At 32.8% G+C, this 16097-nt stretch overlaps 1 protein-coding gene across 2 annotated transcripts in view; it reads left to right on the top strand.

The window, feature by feature from the left end:
* The window catches only part of LOC126738652 (homeobox protein zampogna-like), a 45967-nt gene extending 39286 nt beyond the window's left edge, over positions 1-6681 (top strand). For both annotated transcript variants that reach the window (XM_050444079.1, XM_050444078.1), the window contains exon 5: positions 1306-6681. In XM_050444079.1, the coding sequence (XP_050300036.1) occupies positions 1306-1552 (247 nt within the window). In that variant the 3' untranslated portion in view covers positions 1553-6681. The remainder of the gene's footprint in view (positions 1-1305) is intronic.
* Positions 6682-16097: the final 9416 nt, after the last annotated feature.

Raw genomic sequence — 16097 nt, 5'->3', positions numbered from 1 at the left:
GATAATGCTGTTACTAAGGCCTATCAAATTATTGGATTTATTAGAAAAAGCCCCCAGGAATTAATGGATATCAAGTCCTCAAAATTCCTTCACTATTCCTTTGTGCGTTCTCACTTAGACTACGTATCTTATATCGTTTTCTCATACAATGGAATTCATAACCCCAAATTGGTTGAGCACAAGTTCTTAAGCTAAATATCTTAGATAATTATGAAGATTCCCTGAATTGCTGAATATGGTCCCTATACTGCATATCATCAAAAAAGAGATTTCTTAACCCTTTATAAAATTTTGCATAAAAGGGTGACAGCTTCTGAGTTACTTGTAAAAATTGATTCCTATGTTCCATCAAGACCTTTAATGTTAGTTTTCATTATCTAATCCACCGCATTAATTGAATAAATTTATCTCTAGAATCTGCAGACTGGGACAATTTGAAACTGAATTCTTTAGTTCGTTGCATACGTGATAGTATAATCCGTTGATATTGTTAACTTATGGCTGGTTTATTTTGTAATTACTATTGTACTGTTATGACGTTTTTTAAGATAAATTTATTTCTTTTGTAATTGAGGAGAGTTGTAGAGTTATTACATCCACATTTACATACAGGGCGTTTAAATAAATAATGTTTTTACTTATTTAATGCCGACCGACCTAGCAACATCGATAAATACATAATAAAAAAAAATTGACTTCATATCTGGGTCCAAATTACGCTTGTTTTTATCACGAGTACCGATCGTGTGACTGATTACAAAATTTATATTTTAATTATAGATCAAATCATGGCAACCGTCAAAAATAAATAAAATATATTATTTATTGGTGACAAATCCGACTCGTGGTGATAATCTTTATTTACTTAATTTCCTTGATAATAAATTAAAAAAAAGTAATATGATAATTTATGTAACGTAGGACCAAAATTTGCCCTTGTTTCCTTTCTAGGATCGAAAGTAACCGGGTGAAAATTCCCCTTTCACGAAAATTAATACTCTCGCAGATTATCTTTCAAAAATGAGAAAATTCGTTGGTAGTATAAATAAGTTATAAACAGATTAACCGGGGGGATTTATGCGGCTCATAATTGCTTGCTTTTAGAGTATCAATCAAATTGAAAAGGATTAGGCACAAGTTGATAGTAATATCTGCCACCGAGCGAACGTCAAAATATTATGGTTAAGCGATTTATTTATTTAATCTGGTATTAGCTAAATTGATTTTTTTCATTTAGGAGTTTGAACTATGTTAATGAAAGACTTATGCGATAAACATCATCTAACATTTTTTTATTCTTTTCAGATACAAGACCAAGAGAGCCCTAAGCGAAAAAGGGATGCACGATCAACAAAACTCCAATGCCCTACCGTCACCCCGAAGGGTGGCAGTTCCGGTTTTAGTGCGCGATGGTAAACCCTGCCTAGGTGGTGGGCCGAAGCCCCAAGACAACTTGCAAATCCCCCCGGGTCATTTGGGGCCACTTATGGGGGCCCACGTGCCCCACCACCACCCCGTGTTGTTCAGTCAGCCCCGGTGGCCCCATTGGTAGACCCCCGAATAGATGTGTTCTATATATGGAAAGTGTGGTTGATCTCAATCGGGAGATAAGAAAAAATTTACGTTATTTTAATTCTAATGAAACGTTTCGTTTGTGCATAATCGAGTGATTTTAAAAAGTGTAATTTTTTTTTGATACTGGGGAAGAAGAAAAATAACATTGAAAAAGTGTTTTAAGGTCACTTTTCACGCAAATCTTATCAATTTAAATATTTGTTTTTTTTTTTAATTATAAAAGTATTAATCGATATGATAAGGAGGGTCGATAATGAAGCAGAAACATGAAAAGATAAAATAACTTTTTAAGTCACGTTGATTAGGCAACTTTTTTTTAAAGGCCGATTATACAGGCTAACAAAATTTTGACACAATCATTTTCTCAAGGTTTTCAATGGTATTCTAATCTAAAAGTGCAAAAATCGTTAGAAAACCATTTTTCTCGCTTTAAAGGGAAGAAAAATGCACTCGGGATTGTTGGGAAATAAGAGTTTGTTCGAATATCTCTTTTTCCCGTTGAGATATTTCAATTTTAAAATTCAACAGATATTTTCAGACTTTATTAAGTACAATTAAAAAAAATATATATACTAGAAACGCCGAACCATAACACAATTTTTTCCATTAACCAGATTATTGCATTAAACAGAATTGGTACAAACTCTGGCCATGGAAAAGGCGTTCTTAGTACAATCCCAACAAATAAAGTTTGTACTAAAAACGCTTTGTGTATAACTAAAGACCTTGCACCATCACGCAATTCTTTCTATTAAATTGAATTAATTGTACAGTCTTGGTTATCCGTAACATCCGGCATAATTCGTTTTTAGTACAATTTTAAATATGAATTCTTGGCCATTTAGAAATTTGTTCAATTGTGAAAGTAAAAATTTAACCCATTTTTAAATTTGTACTAAATCAGCCTTGTGCAAGGTCAAAGGTCTGAAATCACCATGTAATTATTTATTTTAAATCAGCACCATTCAAATGCATCATTGAATTTTTTCTATCAAATCGAAACAATTTTACAGTCCTGGTTATCCGTAATTTTTTTTTTAGTACAACTTTTAATGTGAATTCTTGGCCCATTTAGAAATTTGTCCAATTATTATATAAATAAAATTATAAAATTTGTACTAAAAAAAGAATTGTGCAAAGTCAAATGCTTAAAATCATCGTGCGATTATTTCTTTCAAATCGGCACTATCCAAACAAATTTGTACTAAAAATACATCAGAAAATTTTGTTCATTAAATCAAAACAATTGTAACAATCTCGGTGACCCATAGCTTCTGCCCACGCACAATTCGTTTTTAGTACAATTAGTAGAAACTCTGTGTACCAAAAACTATTCATGTGTAATTTCATTGAGTTCAGAAACTTTTAGTTCTGAAGATTTGTTCGTACTAGATGCGTCCCACTCTTCAAAACTGTCAATGGCAATACGACGACATATAAATATCTCTGGCTGTTGTTTCAATTCCTTCTTAAGGCAATGTTTCCACACGAAGTCGCCTGGATAAAGCATCGGTATTTTGATTCTATTGTAAAGTGACACTGTTGTTGTAGTCGTTGAAGCCACTTTGCTACTTGTCCTTCAGGGTTTTTGAACTTAAACAGCTATTTTAGAGAAGCATGGTCAGTCCTAAGAATGTATCGTTGATCATACAAATATTGATGAGAATGTTCAATAGCTTTTACTGCTGTCAATAGCTCTAGTCTGGTCACACAATGGTTTCTTTCTGGCTTTGCGTTTTACTGAAATAAGCTATCACTTGTTCGTCATCTTTATAGCTCCAATTCCAGCACTGCTTGCATCTGTATCCAAAATAAAAGTTTGAAATATTTAAAGTCATTCCACGTAGCACAGTTTCCATAAGTCTTTCAAAGGTAGCTGGAGCATTAAAGGGTCCAAAGCGTGTAATTGCCTCTCGATTGCCAAAGTTCTGTTTAAGTCAAGAATGCGTTTTTTTCCTTATCTTTTGGATACATTTTTACCTGCCAGTTTTGACTCTTCAGATCGAGCATTGAAATCCATTGTGAACCTTATAGCGTATCCATGGTATATCATCAATTCTTGGTAGGGGATAACTGTTCTTTTTGGTATTATCATTCAGTCGCCGATAGTCAATACAAAATGTGGTAGATCCGTCATTTTTCTTCACTAGTACAACTGGGGATATCCAAGCACCCTATCACTCTTTGTGTCCTCATTTCTTGAAACATTAAAGAAACTTCACCTTGTTTAGCTGTCGGAATCCTTCGAGGTGGTTGGCTTGTTGGAGTTAGTTCCTTATTGATTCAATGCTGCACAAAGTCAGTACTTCCTTAAGCCATTCGAGGAAAACATATCTTGATTTTCTTTAAGAAGGCGTCGTACTTTACTGCTCGGGTCCAGGGTCAAATTGGCAGACGGAAAACCTATGCCCTGAAGTCGCTACTTCAGAGCATACACCAAAGTTCTCTCCTTGTATCAAGTGTTGATCATATCGTTTCAAGTTTACCATTCGAACCAAAATGGAATAATTCCTTGACCATATGCTTTGCAGTTATCCATGGACTCAATTAAAATAGTTTCTCTATCTTTTCCTCCAGTTGTGGCATTAACCACCATCTCTGAATTAGCTGGTGTGGCAATATCCTGAGATAACTTAGTGCCTGGGACACTTCCAATATCTTCATGTACATGATGCATGAGAATCTCTTCAATTTTCGTTATCAATAAGACCAGAGGCTATGTACCACTGCCCAATCTTTTTAAGATCAAATTTTTTATATACAGGGATGTTACACAGGACATTTGCAAGAAACAGTACTTTATTATCTTCAAAATGAACCTTATATTAAAAATAAAATAAAATAATATCACCAAGATGGTGACCATCAAATATGGATGCAGCTGCAGGACTTCCTTGCGAATCTCATTCTTCAACTCGGTCAAACTACGAGACTTGTTAGCATATTACATATTTATACCTCAGTCGAGAGCACATCTCCAAAATGTGAAATGAGTTTTCCTGGGAACAGGTTACGTAACATTCATTGAATAATATCTTGCTGCAATTACATACTCCTTGAGTTTATTCCTTTTCTGCGTAATTCTGGCCCCACAAATTTTTGGATCATGTGAACGTAGCAATTAGAATTAACAGTGATGAAACGACTAGTCCCTTCGAAGAAATATGGACCATTGGCACACAATACTATGACTTTTTTAAAATGCAGACGATGGTCATGGATATGTCGAGGATTTTCAGGAGCCTAGTACCTGTAATTCTGTTTATTAACTGCTCCATCTAAGTGAAAATAAGATTCGCCACCCATTAGAAGATGCTGACCTAAGGTATTTTCCAAAGTTCTTTACATTCTTGTAGCGATGTTCAAAATCTCTTTTCTTTAAATGCTGGAAAATCTGTAATTCGTAGGGATGACCTAGTTCTACGTTTTCCCGAATTTTTTTTTCATGATCATCATCCGTTGTTCTTAAATTCGTTATCCATCTTAAGATTAGGTGACAGGATGGCACCGCTCCACGTCTACCAATACTAAAATGAGTGCGAAAAAGCTGCTGCATAGTGATGACTGATTCTCTATTTCGGATAAACGTATCTATGCAAATATGCGATGTTCTATCGTTCACTGGTTCACCTTACCTACTGAAATGGCACAGCACCAGAGAAGTAGGAAGTAACTTCGTACTTGCCTCAATCTTCTTTCCATTAAATCGAAATAATTGTACAGCCTTGATTATCCGTAACTTCCTATTTGAAATATAATTTAACGTATTCCAATGATTTCAATATTAATATTTTTATGCATTTTTAGACATGATCATAACTCAGGGATCATTTTAGGTATTTTCATATTTTTTTCACACGTAAATAAAGAGATTTCTGAACATTGATCTCAGGATAAAACATTATTCTCGATCAAGGATTTGGGAAATTATCGCAGTTTTGGTTCGGGCATTTTTTAGCATATTTTTCCACGAAATTTTTTTTCTTTTCTTGATAATACTCTCAAGAAATATTCTTAGAAGGGTTTTAGCTAAAGAAAGGGCGTTTCTTTCCGAAGAGTTTCATACAAATGTTTCTTGGACCTGTGTATGATATGTACCAAAAACTACTTATGCGTGGTCACATTTTTTCTTATATAAAAGAGTTTTTAGTACATTTATAAAAAAATTGAGCTATTTAGAAATTTTTAATAAAAATGCCCTATGTGTGGCCAGAAATATCACCTCACCATCCAAATTTCTTTTTATTACTTTAAATTTGTCATTAAATAGAGACAATTGAAACAATTAAACTATGGCCACGCATAAGACATTTTTACTACGAATTGTTTTTATTAAATTGAAACAATTGCAGTCTTGGTGAGTTTGTAGTATGCGTTCTTAGTACTTTCATTTTTTAATTTGAAAATTTGTACAATCTTTACAAATTGATTATTTAATGACATGTACCGAAAACTGATCATGCGCCGCCCATTTTTTTATATAAATTTGTTTTTAGTACAATTCTAAAAATAACCTCTTGGCCCCTTTAAAAATTTGTACTAAAAACATCTTGTGCGTGGTCAGAGTCCTCAATAACCTCAAAAATTGAATTTTTATTGTACTTGAAAACCCTGACGTCACCGATTAAAAAGCATAATATTTAAGTGTCTCATTTTGTTGGCCTGTGTTAGAGAGAGAGAGCAAAGGTGTGTTCGTTTACCTCAAAATCTAGTCATACTATTTAGTTAATTTGTATTATAAGAGATAATTTTATTTTGCGAGATTTTTTTTTTGGGGAATTGTTTGGCGGGTTCAAATTGTAAATTAAAACTGGCAATATATGTTTTTTTTTCATTTTGTAAATATTTGGTTCCTATATGTGCTAGTAAATAGATAACGTATATACTTAATAATATATATCCACTTGTATAGTGTAAATAGCGATAGGTTTTAGTTTGAAAAATCGGTGGTTGTATATTGACTTTATTGATAAAGGTTATTGCTGAAGAATATTGTGGCAGTACGAGACGATTGTTACCAAATAATGTTGACCGACGCACTGGTTTATCTTGTTTTTCCTATATTATTGTAGGTGATATTTATTAAAAGCTATTATTGAAAATATACGGAACTCGTGTTTTATTTTTTATACTCTTTTTCCCTAATTTTAAGGCCAAATAGTTGTTTATGTAACGAGCGTGTAAAATGATCCTTTTTTTGTGAATGGGAAATTTGACAATTCCCATGAATAAAAAAAAGGGGATTTTACACACGTGTAACATACAAAAAATTTTCTACTACCGAATAAAACATTAAAAAGAAAATCAAAAATACCAAATTACTTTATGCATTTAAACGACTTTACGGTAAAAAAAAAAAACGTCAAAACATTTTCTGACAAATTATAAAATACACATCAAATTACTTTTTAGGCACTAGTGTAAAAAGACTTTTTTCTACTAACGTGCGTAAAATGCTCACTTTACACACTTCCCAAGGTTTCATTTTTTACGCGCTAGTGCCTAAAAAAGTCTTTTTACGTACTAGTGCGTAAAACTAGATGGTCAATTAACGTAACATGAGACCTTTAATAAAAATCTGGATGGATTGGTTCTGATTGGTGGAAAACTATAAGAATACAGCTTTCTTAAGAAATTTTTATACTTTATCAAATCCCTTTGAAATATCCAGAGCTATTGCACACGAGTCACCATATTTCTCGATAGCCTTATTCCAAACATGCGTGATGTAGGCCAACAGATCGCCTGTAAACCTGTGTTTTCTAATTATTATACTGACGGTCGCTGATAATATTGGTGGCAGGTCCAGGTATTTCAAAATTTGCTGATTGACAAGTTTTTACCATTATTAACTTGGGAATGGACTAAAGAAATCGGACGGTAATTGATGAGCATAATCATTTTTTGAGTATCTTATATCTTATCTATATCTATATCTATATCTTATATTTTATGGGAAAACTACTTCATATCAATTATAAAAAACAAAAATAAAGTAGAAAAGAAAGTTTAAATTCCTTCAAATGTCTGGAACAACGTCAAAGGAAAAAAATTCTGGAAAAAGGAAACTGATTGGTACATAATGGAACATTAAATTTTTGCCGATGTATGGCAATAGAGAAAATATTTAAACTATTTTTTTCAAATGAAAAATTATTTTAAATACTTTAATAAATAGAAAATAGGAATGCCTGGATTAACTGGAAAATGTCTCCAAATGATTGAATTTAGAAAAAATTAAAAATCAATTAAAATTACTCTACAATTTTCAAAAAGAAATTTCAAATGATTTAAAAAACATTAAACATTAAGTATTCCGTAATTCTGAAATTAAGGAAACTGATTAAAAACGCTTAATAATTCTGTATTTTAATTATTATATCGAATTATACCGAATTAAGAGTTTTCAAGGCTTTTTTTAAATCTATGGTGTCCGTATGGTGATTATTCTTGAAAAAAAAAATGATACGCCACTGCTTGTTCTAAAAACAAAAATTCCAAAAACCCTTCGTTCAATCTTCGTACAACACAAGGTTTTCGAGTAAAAAAATAAAAACCTTTAAAGACAATTCTGCACACCTTTGCAACATTTTTACACCTAGGTCCAACGTCCATCAGGATCCTTTTAAGAACTTCTGATTCTTTTCAATACCTCCAATGGACAAAATTCATTCAGAATTTCATCCATGGCCACGAATATTAGTTTCAGTTAAAATTTTCTTCGAAAAGTTGAAATATTTTTCAAGGATATTATTGATTTCATAAGAAAAGGTATGTTTATTATTTTTGTTTTTAATTAAAAGAAGACTATCCTAAGATATGCCTAACACATATGTTATAGAAAAGAAAAAGATATAGTTGGAAAGATATAGATATGAGATATTCTTGCCAGATAAGAATATTCTGAGCATATGCATTAAATATGTTTGTGCTATCTGAGAAGCAAAGTTTTCAGTCTCCAGGGAAAAGATCTCTTCTGTATGAAAGAAAACGGTAGAGTGCTGACTCTACCGCACATTTATAGTTTGATGCAAATATCTGACTCAGGAAGTCTGCTTGTTCCATTGCTGTCATTGCCTAGTAAATGGTCAACAGAACTGATCGCAAAGTCATCTATTTATCATCTCTCATTATTAGTCCATTCAGAATACGTCAATCAGATTTTATAGATTTTACTTACGTCAGTCAGTTGACCTTGTGGACGTTTTCTGCACTTGGGTGGTATGCTTGCAAATTATACCAAGCTATACCAAGATACTAAGACCACCCGTAATGCAGTTGTGTAAGATTTTCTTCCTTGTGCGCTGGAGCAAATAGGCAGAACTAAGATTCCAATTTTAACACTGTAGGAAGTTTTTAGAATACCATGTACGATTTATTTAATAAAGTATTTTCTGTGCGCCTAATTTGGCATAAAAGCAGAAAACATAAATCTTAGCCTAGTACGAGCCTGAGACTTATCAGAGCTATCAAAACTGAATACTTAATAGTAAAAGGTTCTTTAATGGAAAAAAATAAACAAAAACAAAATTGCGAAATAATAAATAAATTTCGTAACTAGTCTGCAGCCAGGGGCAACAATCTGGGATAATCACAAATTCTATCATGATTTGGCCACCAACGTGACACAAAAATTATCCTCTTATAGACCGATACCCTTTCATATCTTAAAAGTGTTGTCTGTAGTGGTTCGTCGACTTTTTTTGACACTAACCGGGGAAGAACTTGAAGAGGTGATTTCAAAAATTAGGGGCAAAAGGTCCAGTGGAATTGACGGAATCTCTGTTGAGGTTCTCTTGCACTTACCTGTCACTGCTGTGGATGCTCTATCTGCCCGAATTAATGCGTCTTGGTCACAGGGTCTGTTTCCGTCCTGTCTGAAGTCTGCAATGGTGATTTCTCTATATAAGGGTGGTGACTCTGGACCCAATTTTCGTACAATTTATTTGCTTCCAACTCTCTTCAACGTCATGGAACAATTGGTTAAAAAAAATAATGTGGGAATATCTTCATTTATTTAATTTGATAGCATCTAAGAAATTTGGGTCTCAGTCGGCACTCAGGACGCTATTTACAGCTTTTTGGAGATGGTTTACTTGGGCGTGAATGATGGGAACACATCGGCGGCAGTGTTCTGTGATCTATCAAAAGCATTCGATTGTGTCTAAGCTCTCTAAGCTGGAGAGATATGGGTTCCGAGGTGTTGCTCTGTCCTGGTTTGAACGCTACCTTGAAGGTCGCTGTCAACTTATTGTAAACTCTGGATTAAGGTCATCTTCACTAAAAATCAAATGTGGGTTGCCACAGGGTTCTGTCGTGGGACAGGTTTTATTTCTTCTTTATATAAACGATCTAGTCTACCTGTCTAGACCTACATCTTTGGCATCTTTACATTTTTATTCTCTTTGCTGACGATACTTCCATACTGCAGGAACTGGGTATAATAGAGTTAAAACATATAATATCTCAAGAACTTAAGGTAGCTAGAGAATGGTTTAATTCAAACCGACTTTCCTTGAACATGAAGTAAGACGCATGCATATTGTTGGGTTTAGATGTGATGTGGGGGTTTGCTCTTGAAGGAGGATCGCCTCTCGGTCCCAAAAGTAGCGGAATTTCTTGGCATTCTAATTGCTGGGGGGCTGCATTTTGAAGATCAAATAATACACTTAAGCAAGAAATTATCATCAGATTGTTTTGCAATAAGAGCTATTAGGAATGAATTGGGTCAGGATCTTGCACGTTCAGTTTATTTTAGCCTCTTTGAGTCGCATCTTAGATATGTCATTCTATTTATTCTAACTATTTTATTCATCCTTTAGAAAAAGACAATTACATTTCTAGTTATCATCAACCAGAGAGAATCTTGCAGGCCTCAGTTTGTGGCTCAGACAATTTTAACATTGACATCTCTCTTTAATTTGGAAACCTCATCTCTTATTTTTAAAGACCGTATTCGAATCCAACGCACTAACCAAGGATATGTGACGCGACAGGCTTCCATTTTACCTTTGCCAAAGCCAAGAACAGCATTGGTCAAGAGATAATTGATATCATCATCATCAAACAAGAGCAAATGTTAATAGACACTTAATTATACCACCAAATAAAAAAACTATAAATTTAAAATTTGCAAATTATTTAGCACCAAAATTTTACAACTTAATGCCAAATAAAATTAAAACTATAAGTAGGATTAAGATTTTTAATGAGAGGTGTAAGGACTTTATTGTAAATAATTATGAAACTTTTTCTAAACTTATGTCATAGGGTAGAAAAATAGGACTTAATTCCGCACTTGTAAATAAATAGGAAAATGAATGAATATATGATGCATTTACATTTTTAGGAAATACTATATAAGTAATATTTCAGTGCACATACAGTGGTATCAACCACTAGATGCCAATTAAACAAAATTTTTGATAAAAAAAAAATTTTGTAGAACTCAAATGTGTTGTATGAATATTTAAATTTGAATAAATTTGATTTGATATGAGGGACGTAAATTGTTTAATCATTTACCTTTTGCTCTGAGAACTGTTTCATGCCTTAAGATCTTTCGTGGACTGTTGAAGAGAGAATTCCTAAACAAGGCTTATTATAGCTTGGAGAAATTCTATCGGGATTAGTGATAGATAGTGTGTAAGATTTTCTTGTGTTTTTTAAAGTGTATCTAGTATATGTAAAGCTTTAGCTTAGTCTGTTTTATTTATATTTATTAGCTTTGTCTCTTACTTTCGGCTAGTTTTAAAGCCTTACCTAGGCTTTGTCAATGAAAATATATATGTTTTTTGGAGTAATAGAGCACTTTTGACTTCGACTTTGATTTTCGATTTTATCAGCAAGGTCGATAAAAAACCTCTTGTAGGTTGTATCGCTGGGTGAACTGTAGATGAAGCAGAAATAATTTGTGGGTTTTTCGGTTGAACCAAATAACATCGAAACCTGGGGCTTCCGGAGCTTGGCAAGATATATAGCTTCTAATGAAGACGGCGAGTTCGAAGTTGTACCTAAATCGGGTGTTAGATGTTTTATGTTTGATGGATCTTCCAGATTAGCCGACACCAAGAGATCCGAACGTAAGGGTATTTTAACTCGGGAATATTTTGATCCAAGAGAGGCCATTATGCAATTTTTTTCCTTCTTTTTATTGAAAACCGGACATATCGGCATAACGACGAAGTCCCGTAGGACCAATTTACGTCACCTAAATCCGATGTGGTAGTATCTCACATGTGGATGCGAATGGCCCACGTTTACCGCATTAGCTGTTCTGATATACTATTTATAAATGAGTTAAAGAAAAGCCGCCCTATTATGGAACCCTGTAGAATTCCAGAGATGTTGCAGCTATCTGAGTTGAACTACGACCATAACATTCCAGGTGCTAAAGGTGATCGGTAAGGTAAGAATTAAAAAAGTTTATTAAGCAAGAATACCGTGGTGTAAAACCTCGATCAAAAGCCTTCGAGAATTCCGTATAGATAACATTAACTGGTGAATTGTCATTTATTGACTCCGATATTGTCTATCTTGCTATATATCGGCTTTTGAAATTGTGCAGTTAAATTTTTTACTTCTTTTTTGAGTAATCGTCGACAGCAAACAATTCCAAATCTAATATTATACCTCTATTTGTGGGTGTCCCTTAAGGAAGTATATTAGGACCACTTCTTTATACAATTTATACTTGCCGATTTAAAGAATTTTTATAATTTTGAAATTACCATTTGTACGCCCACTATACTCAGATTTATTTTCACTTTAACGCTAATAATATAACATCTGCAAATCAAAATATTAATACCGATCTCCAACATCTAATTACAGTTTCCAAACAACATCATTTAAAAATAAACCCTACAAAATCGTCAGTTACCTTATTTGGAGGACATAAAAGCCACAGATCTAGAATAAGCGAGGAACTCAAAATAAAAATAAATGACACCCCTATTATAATAACTAATACTTCGAAACCCTTAGGTCTTATTATTGATTCTGATCTTCGATTTCATGAGCATATAACTGATAAATTAAAGAAAGCACATAGTGCAGTTAAACTTATCTATAACCAAAGAAAAGTCATAGGTCAAGACTTAAAAAAGCATCCTTGTGATTCTTTAGTGTTATCCAATTTCAACCATTGTGATATCGTGTATGGACCATGCTTTAGAACCATTTTTTAGATCAAGTCAACTCTCGTAGAATTCAAAAAGTGCAAAATGCATGCCTTTGTCTTATTTTTGGAATTCGTCACCGAAATCATAAATCTCATAAGCTTAAGGATAGTTAAATATGTTCAATCGTCGAAAATTACATTTTGCTTCTCTTAGTTATAAAGTTTTAAAATTAAAAACACCTTTATATTTATACAGTAAAGTCCAGTCTCGAATAAATTCTCACCACCGACGCTTTACACAATTACATCTACTAACTATTTCGCGACATAGAAAAGAACTTTTTAAAAGGAGTTTTTCATATAATCTCGCCAATACTGTTAACTCATTAAACATTTCAACATTTGCCTTATCCTGTGCTACCTTTAAAAAACAAATTAAACAATTATTATTCTCTCGCCAGTAAAAAAAGAAAAAAAATAGAAATAAATATATATATAATTTTTTTTTCATTCGTAATATATATGTATTTATCCTGACATTAATCCTTTTTCTCCCCTTTCCCGTTCCTTATCCCTTAATGCATTAAATATATGTATATGTGCTTGCATTTTTAACTTATATTATCTAAAATTTTTATATAAGTTTTTTTTTCACTTTAAAGCGTCATTCTTATATTTTGTTATATTTGTTAATAGGTATTTACTTGGGCCTAAACAGTTTCTGGCATCGCCTGAAGGCTGCATTGACATGTCCTTTTATTTTTCATGTTCTATTACTATTTTCCGTACACATATATTATTATAAATCTGTCATGAAAAATAATAAATTTTGTTTATTATTATATGGGTTTATAAGATAAATTAAGTTTGTCATGGCAGATCTGCCTTTCATAAATTCAGACCTCTCATCGAAGCATCTAAAGCTGAATGAAGAACACATAGAAAATATTTAGAAAAGATGTTGAGTATCGTAATAGGTCGATAGTTCTTAATGAGATTTTTATCATTCTTCTAATGTACTGCAGAATTATCTTTGATGACTTCTAAAGGTTCCGAAAACTTTCTTGCTTTAGTACCAGAATAAAGAGAATTATAAATAAATAAATAAATAATGGTTTTACTTGTACTTTTCAATAGTGTACATAGGCGAAGCTAGCCAAAGGCTAATCTACTTAACCTATTTAAAAAATGTAAGCAAAATTATTTTAGACAGCACAACAGAAAGAAAAAAATTAACATTTATAATGGTAACACTAATAGTAATATAAAAATAAACAGATATACACCCATTGATCCATAAAAATCAAAAATTAAAAAATAAGAAACACCTACTGATAATTCAGCTATTCTGTTCTGTTAAAAAATGCAGCTTTCGTTTTTTGTTGAAACCCGCTACTGACATTTCTTTTATAGGATTCGGAACAAGGTCATTGTAAATTGCCACAGCATTATACAGAAAACTACGACGAAAGAAGGCTGTTTGATATCTAGGAATTGACAAATTATTTATAAATCTTAGATTTGCTTCATGTAAATTTTTCCGAAAAGTAAGTTTTTTGCGGAGGTAGGGAGGAGTAGACGACGCAAGCAGTTTATGCACAAAAACCGCCAATTGCAAAGAGAATAGATTTTTTACGCGCAGCCAACCAAGTTCACATAGCCTTGCAGAGACTCTATCATACTTTCTCAGTCCATAAATAAATCTGCAGCTTTTGCAAATGGTACGCAGTGATTTTGTCTAAACATGGAAAATAAACAATATTGCAGTAATTCATAATAGGTAATACTAAAGACTCACACATTTTTTTTCTTACGTTAAAATTAATTATATATCTGTTTGCATACAATGGCTTTAAAGAATAGTATGACTTTTTAATGACATTAAAAACGTGTAACTTAAAGCGCAATTCATCATCCAAAAGCCATCCAAGAGTTTTTTTGCACATTTAACCTCATCGGTCGAATTGTCGTCGGTTTGATAAAAACGCAAGCACAAATCCAACTATTTTAATTTTTTTCCACACACTAAGTTTTTCTTTTAAGGATTTTATTATTGCTGCGGAAAAACATGATGAAATTCTACTTTAAAAAATTTTTGGAAACCACGTCTCTTCCCACGATAATCTTATTTTCCATATTAAAATAGTTACTAACTTAATCTATTAACTATATGAATCCATTAATCAACAAATAAATCAATTAATTTCTCAAAGAGTAAAACGATCCGTAAACCGAATCCCGATCAATTCAGATTAATCCATCTGACCGCGGTCTCGTTACAAAAAGGCTAATTGCGGTCTCGGTTTCGGTTTGACAGGGTCGTTACCGGTTTTCCGTTCTCTGGCATTTTCCCCGATTCCGATGTTTTCCCTTCTGTCTGCTACGCCATACCGGGATCGATGTGCGGTTGGTTACGCCCATCCGTTTTACCCGCAATGGTTTATTATACCTGGCCGAGCTGGGAAGGATATACGTAAACCGCCCAACAGTTTTTAATTGGTAATAGCAATATGGATATACGTACTTTTTAGAAAATTAATAATAATGAATGTACACGAACATAATAAATATACATGGACTGCCAATTCAATGAAAAGTAAAGGACCACTACTAAGTGGCCGCCATTTTGCGCGATCGTGTCCTTTCGATATTGGTCACTCTGAAAAATTTCAGTTGTGCCAATTGTGGGGAAACGAAACAATTAAAATTTGAGAGGTTATGTTTACAAATACAAAATATAATAAAAATAATCAATTGGTTTTTGAGAAACAGTGAACCAAATACGTTTAAATACGGATGGTGATACATTATCCACGTATTAAATAACGAGGAATCTATATTGTCTGTTGCAGACGAGTGTGGCCCAAATTGGGTGTACATGTATGGGTATCTTGGAAACTATAAAAGATGTAGGGGAAAGTTGTAGGGCATTTAGTTATCAATTTAGTGTCGCTTTTAAAACGATTTTATCTCTTTCCGATTTTGAAATATTTGTAAAAAATTAAAAAGTTGCATTTTTGAATAAGGCCTGTATTTTTTTTTATTTCAACGCATTTTCAAAATCTGTAAAAACATTATTAGGACAATTTTTAAGGACAACACATACCTGAATTCAGTTTTTATTTTCGACGTTTCGATTCTCAGATTCCATCCTCAACTTCTTTTTTTCTTATGGCAGCCATTTTGGTTTTTTGTTAAATTAAAAAGATCTTTTTCCCTTTAAAATAATGTATAACACTTTATGAAAATATTTCATTCTTATGTCAAAAAGTTACAAATTTCATTTTTCGCAGAATTGGCCATGACTACGTACGCCATTTGTTGTATAAACAATTATTATTGTTTAATGATTTAGCGTCATTTACTGACAATTCTGCAAAATATTATTTATTTGATGTTA

The sequence above is a fragment of the Anthonomus grandis genome, chromosome 7 (assembly GCF_022605725.1).
Source record: "Anthonomus grandis grandis chromosome 7, icAntGran1.3, whole genome shotgun sequence".
Classification (NCBI taxonomy): Eukaryota; Metazoa; Arthropoda; class Insecta; order Coleoptera; family Curculionidae; genus Anthonomus; species Anthonomus grandis.
Note: the sequence above shows the minus strand (reverse complement) of the source record. Positions and strands in the feature narration are given on the sequence as shown.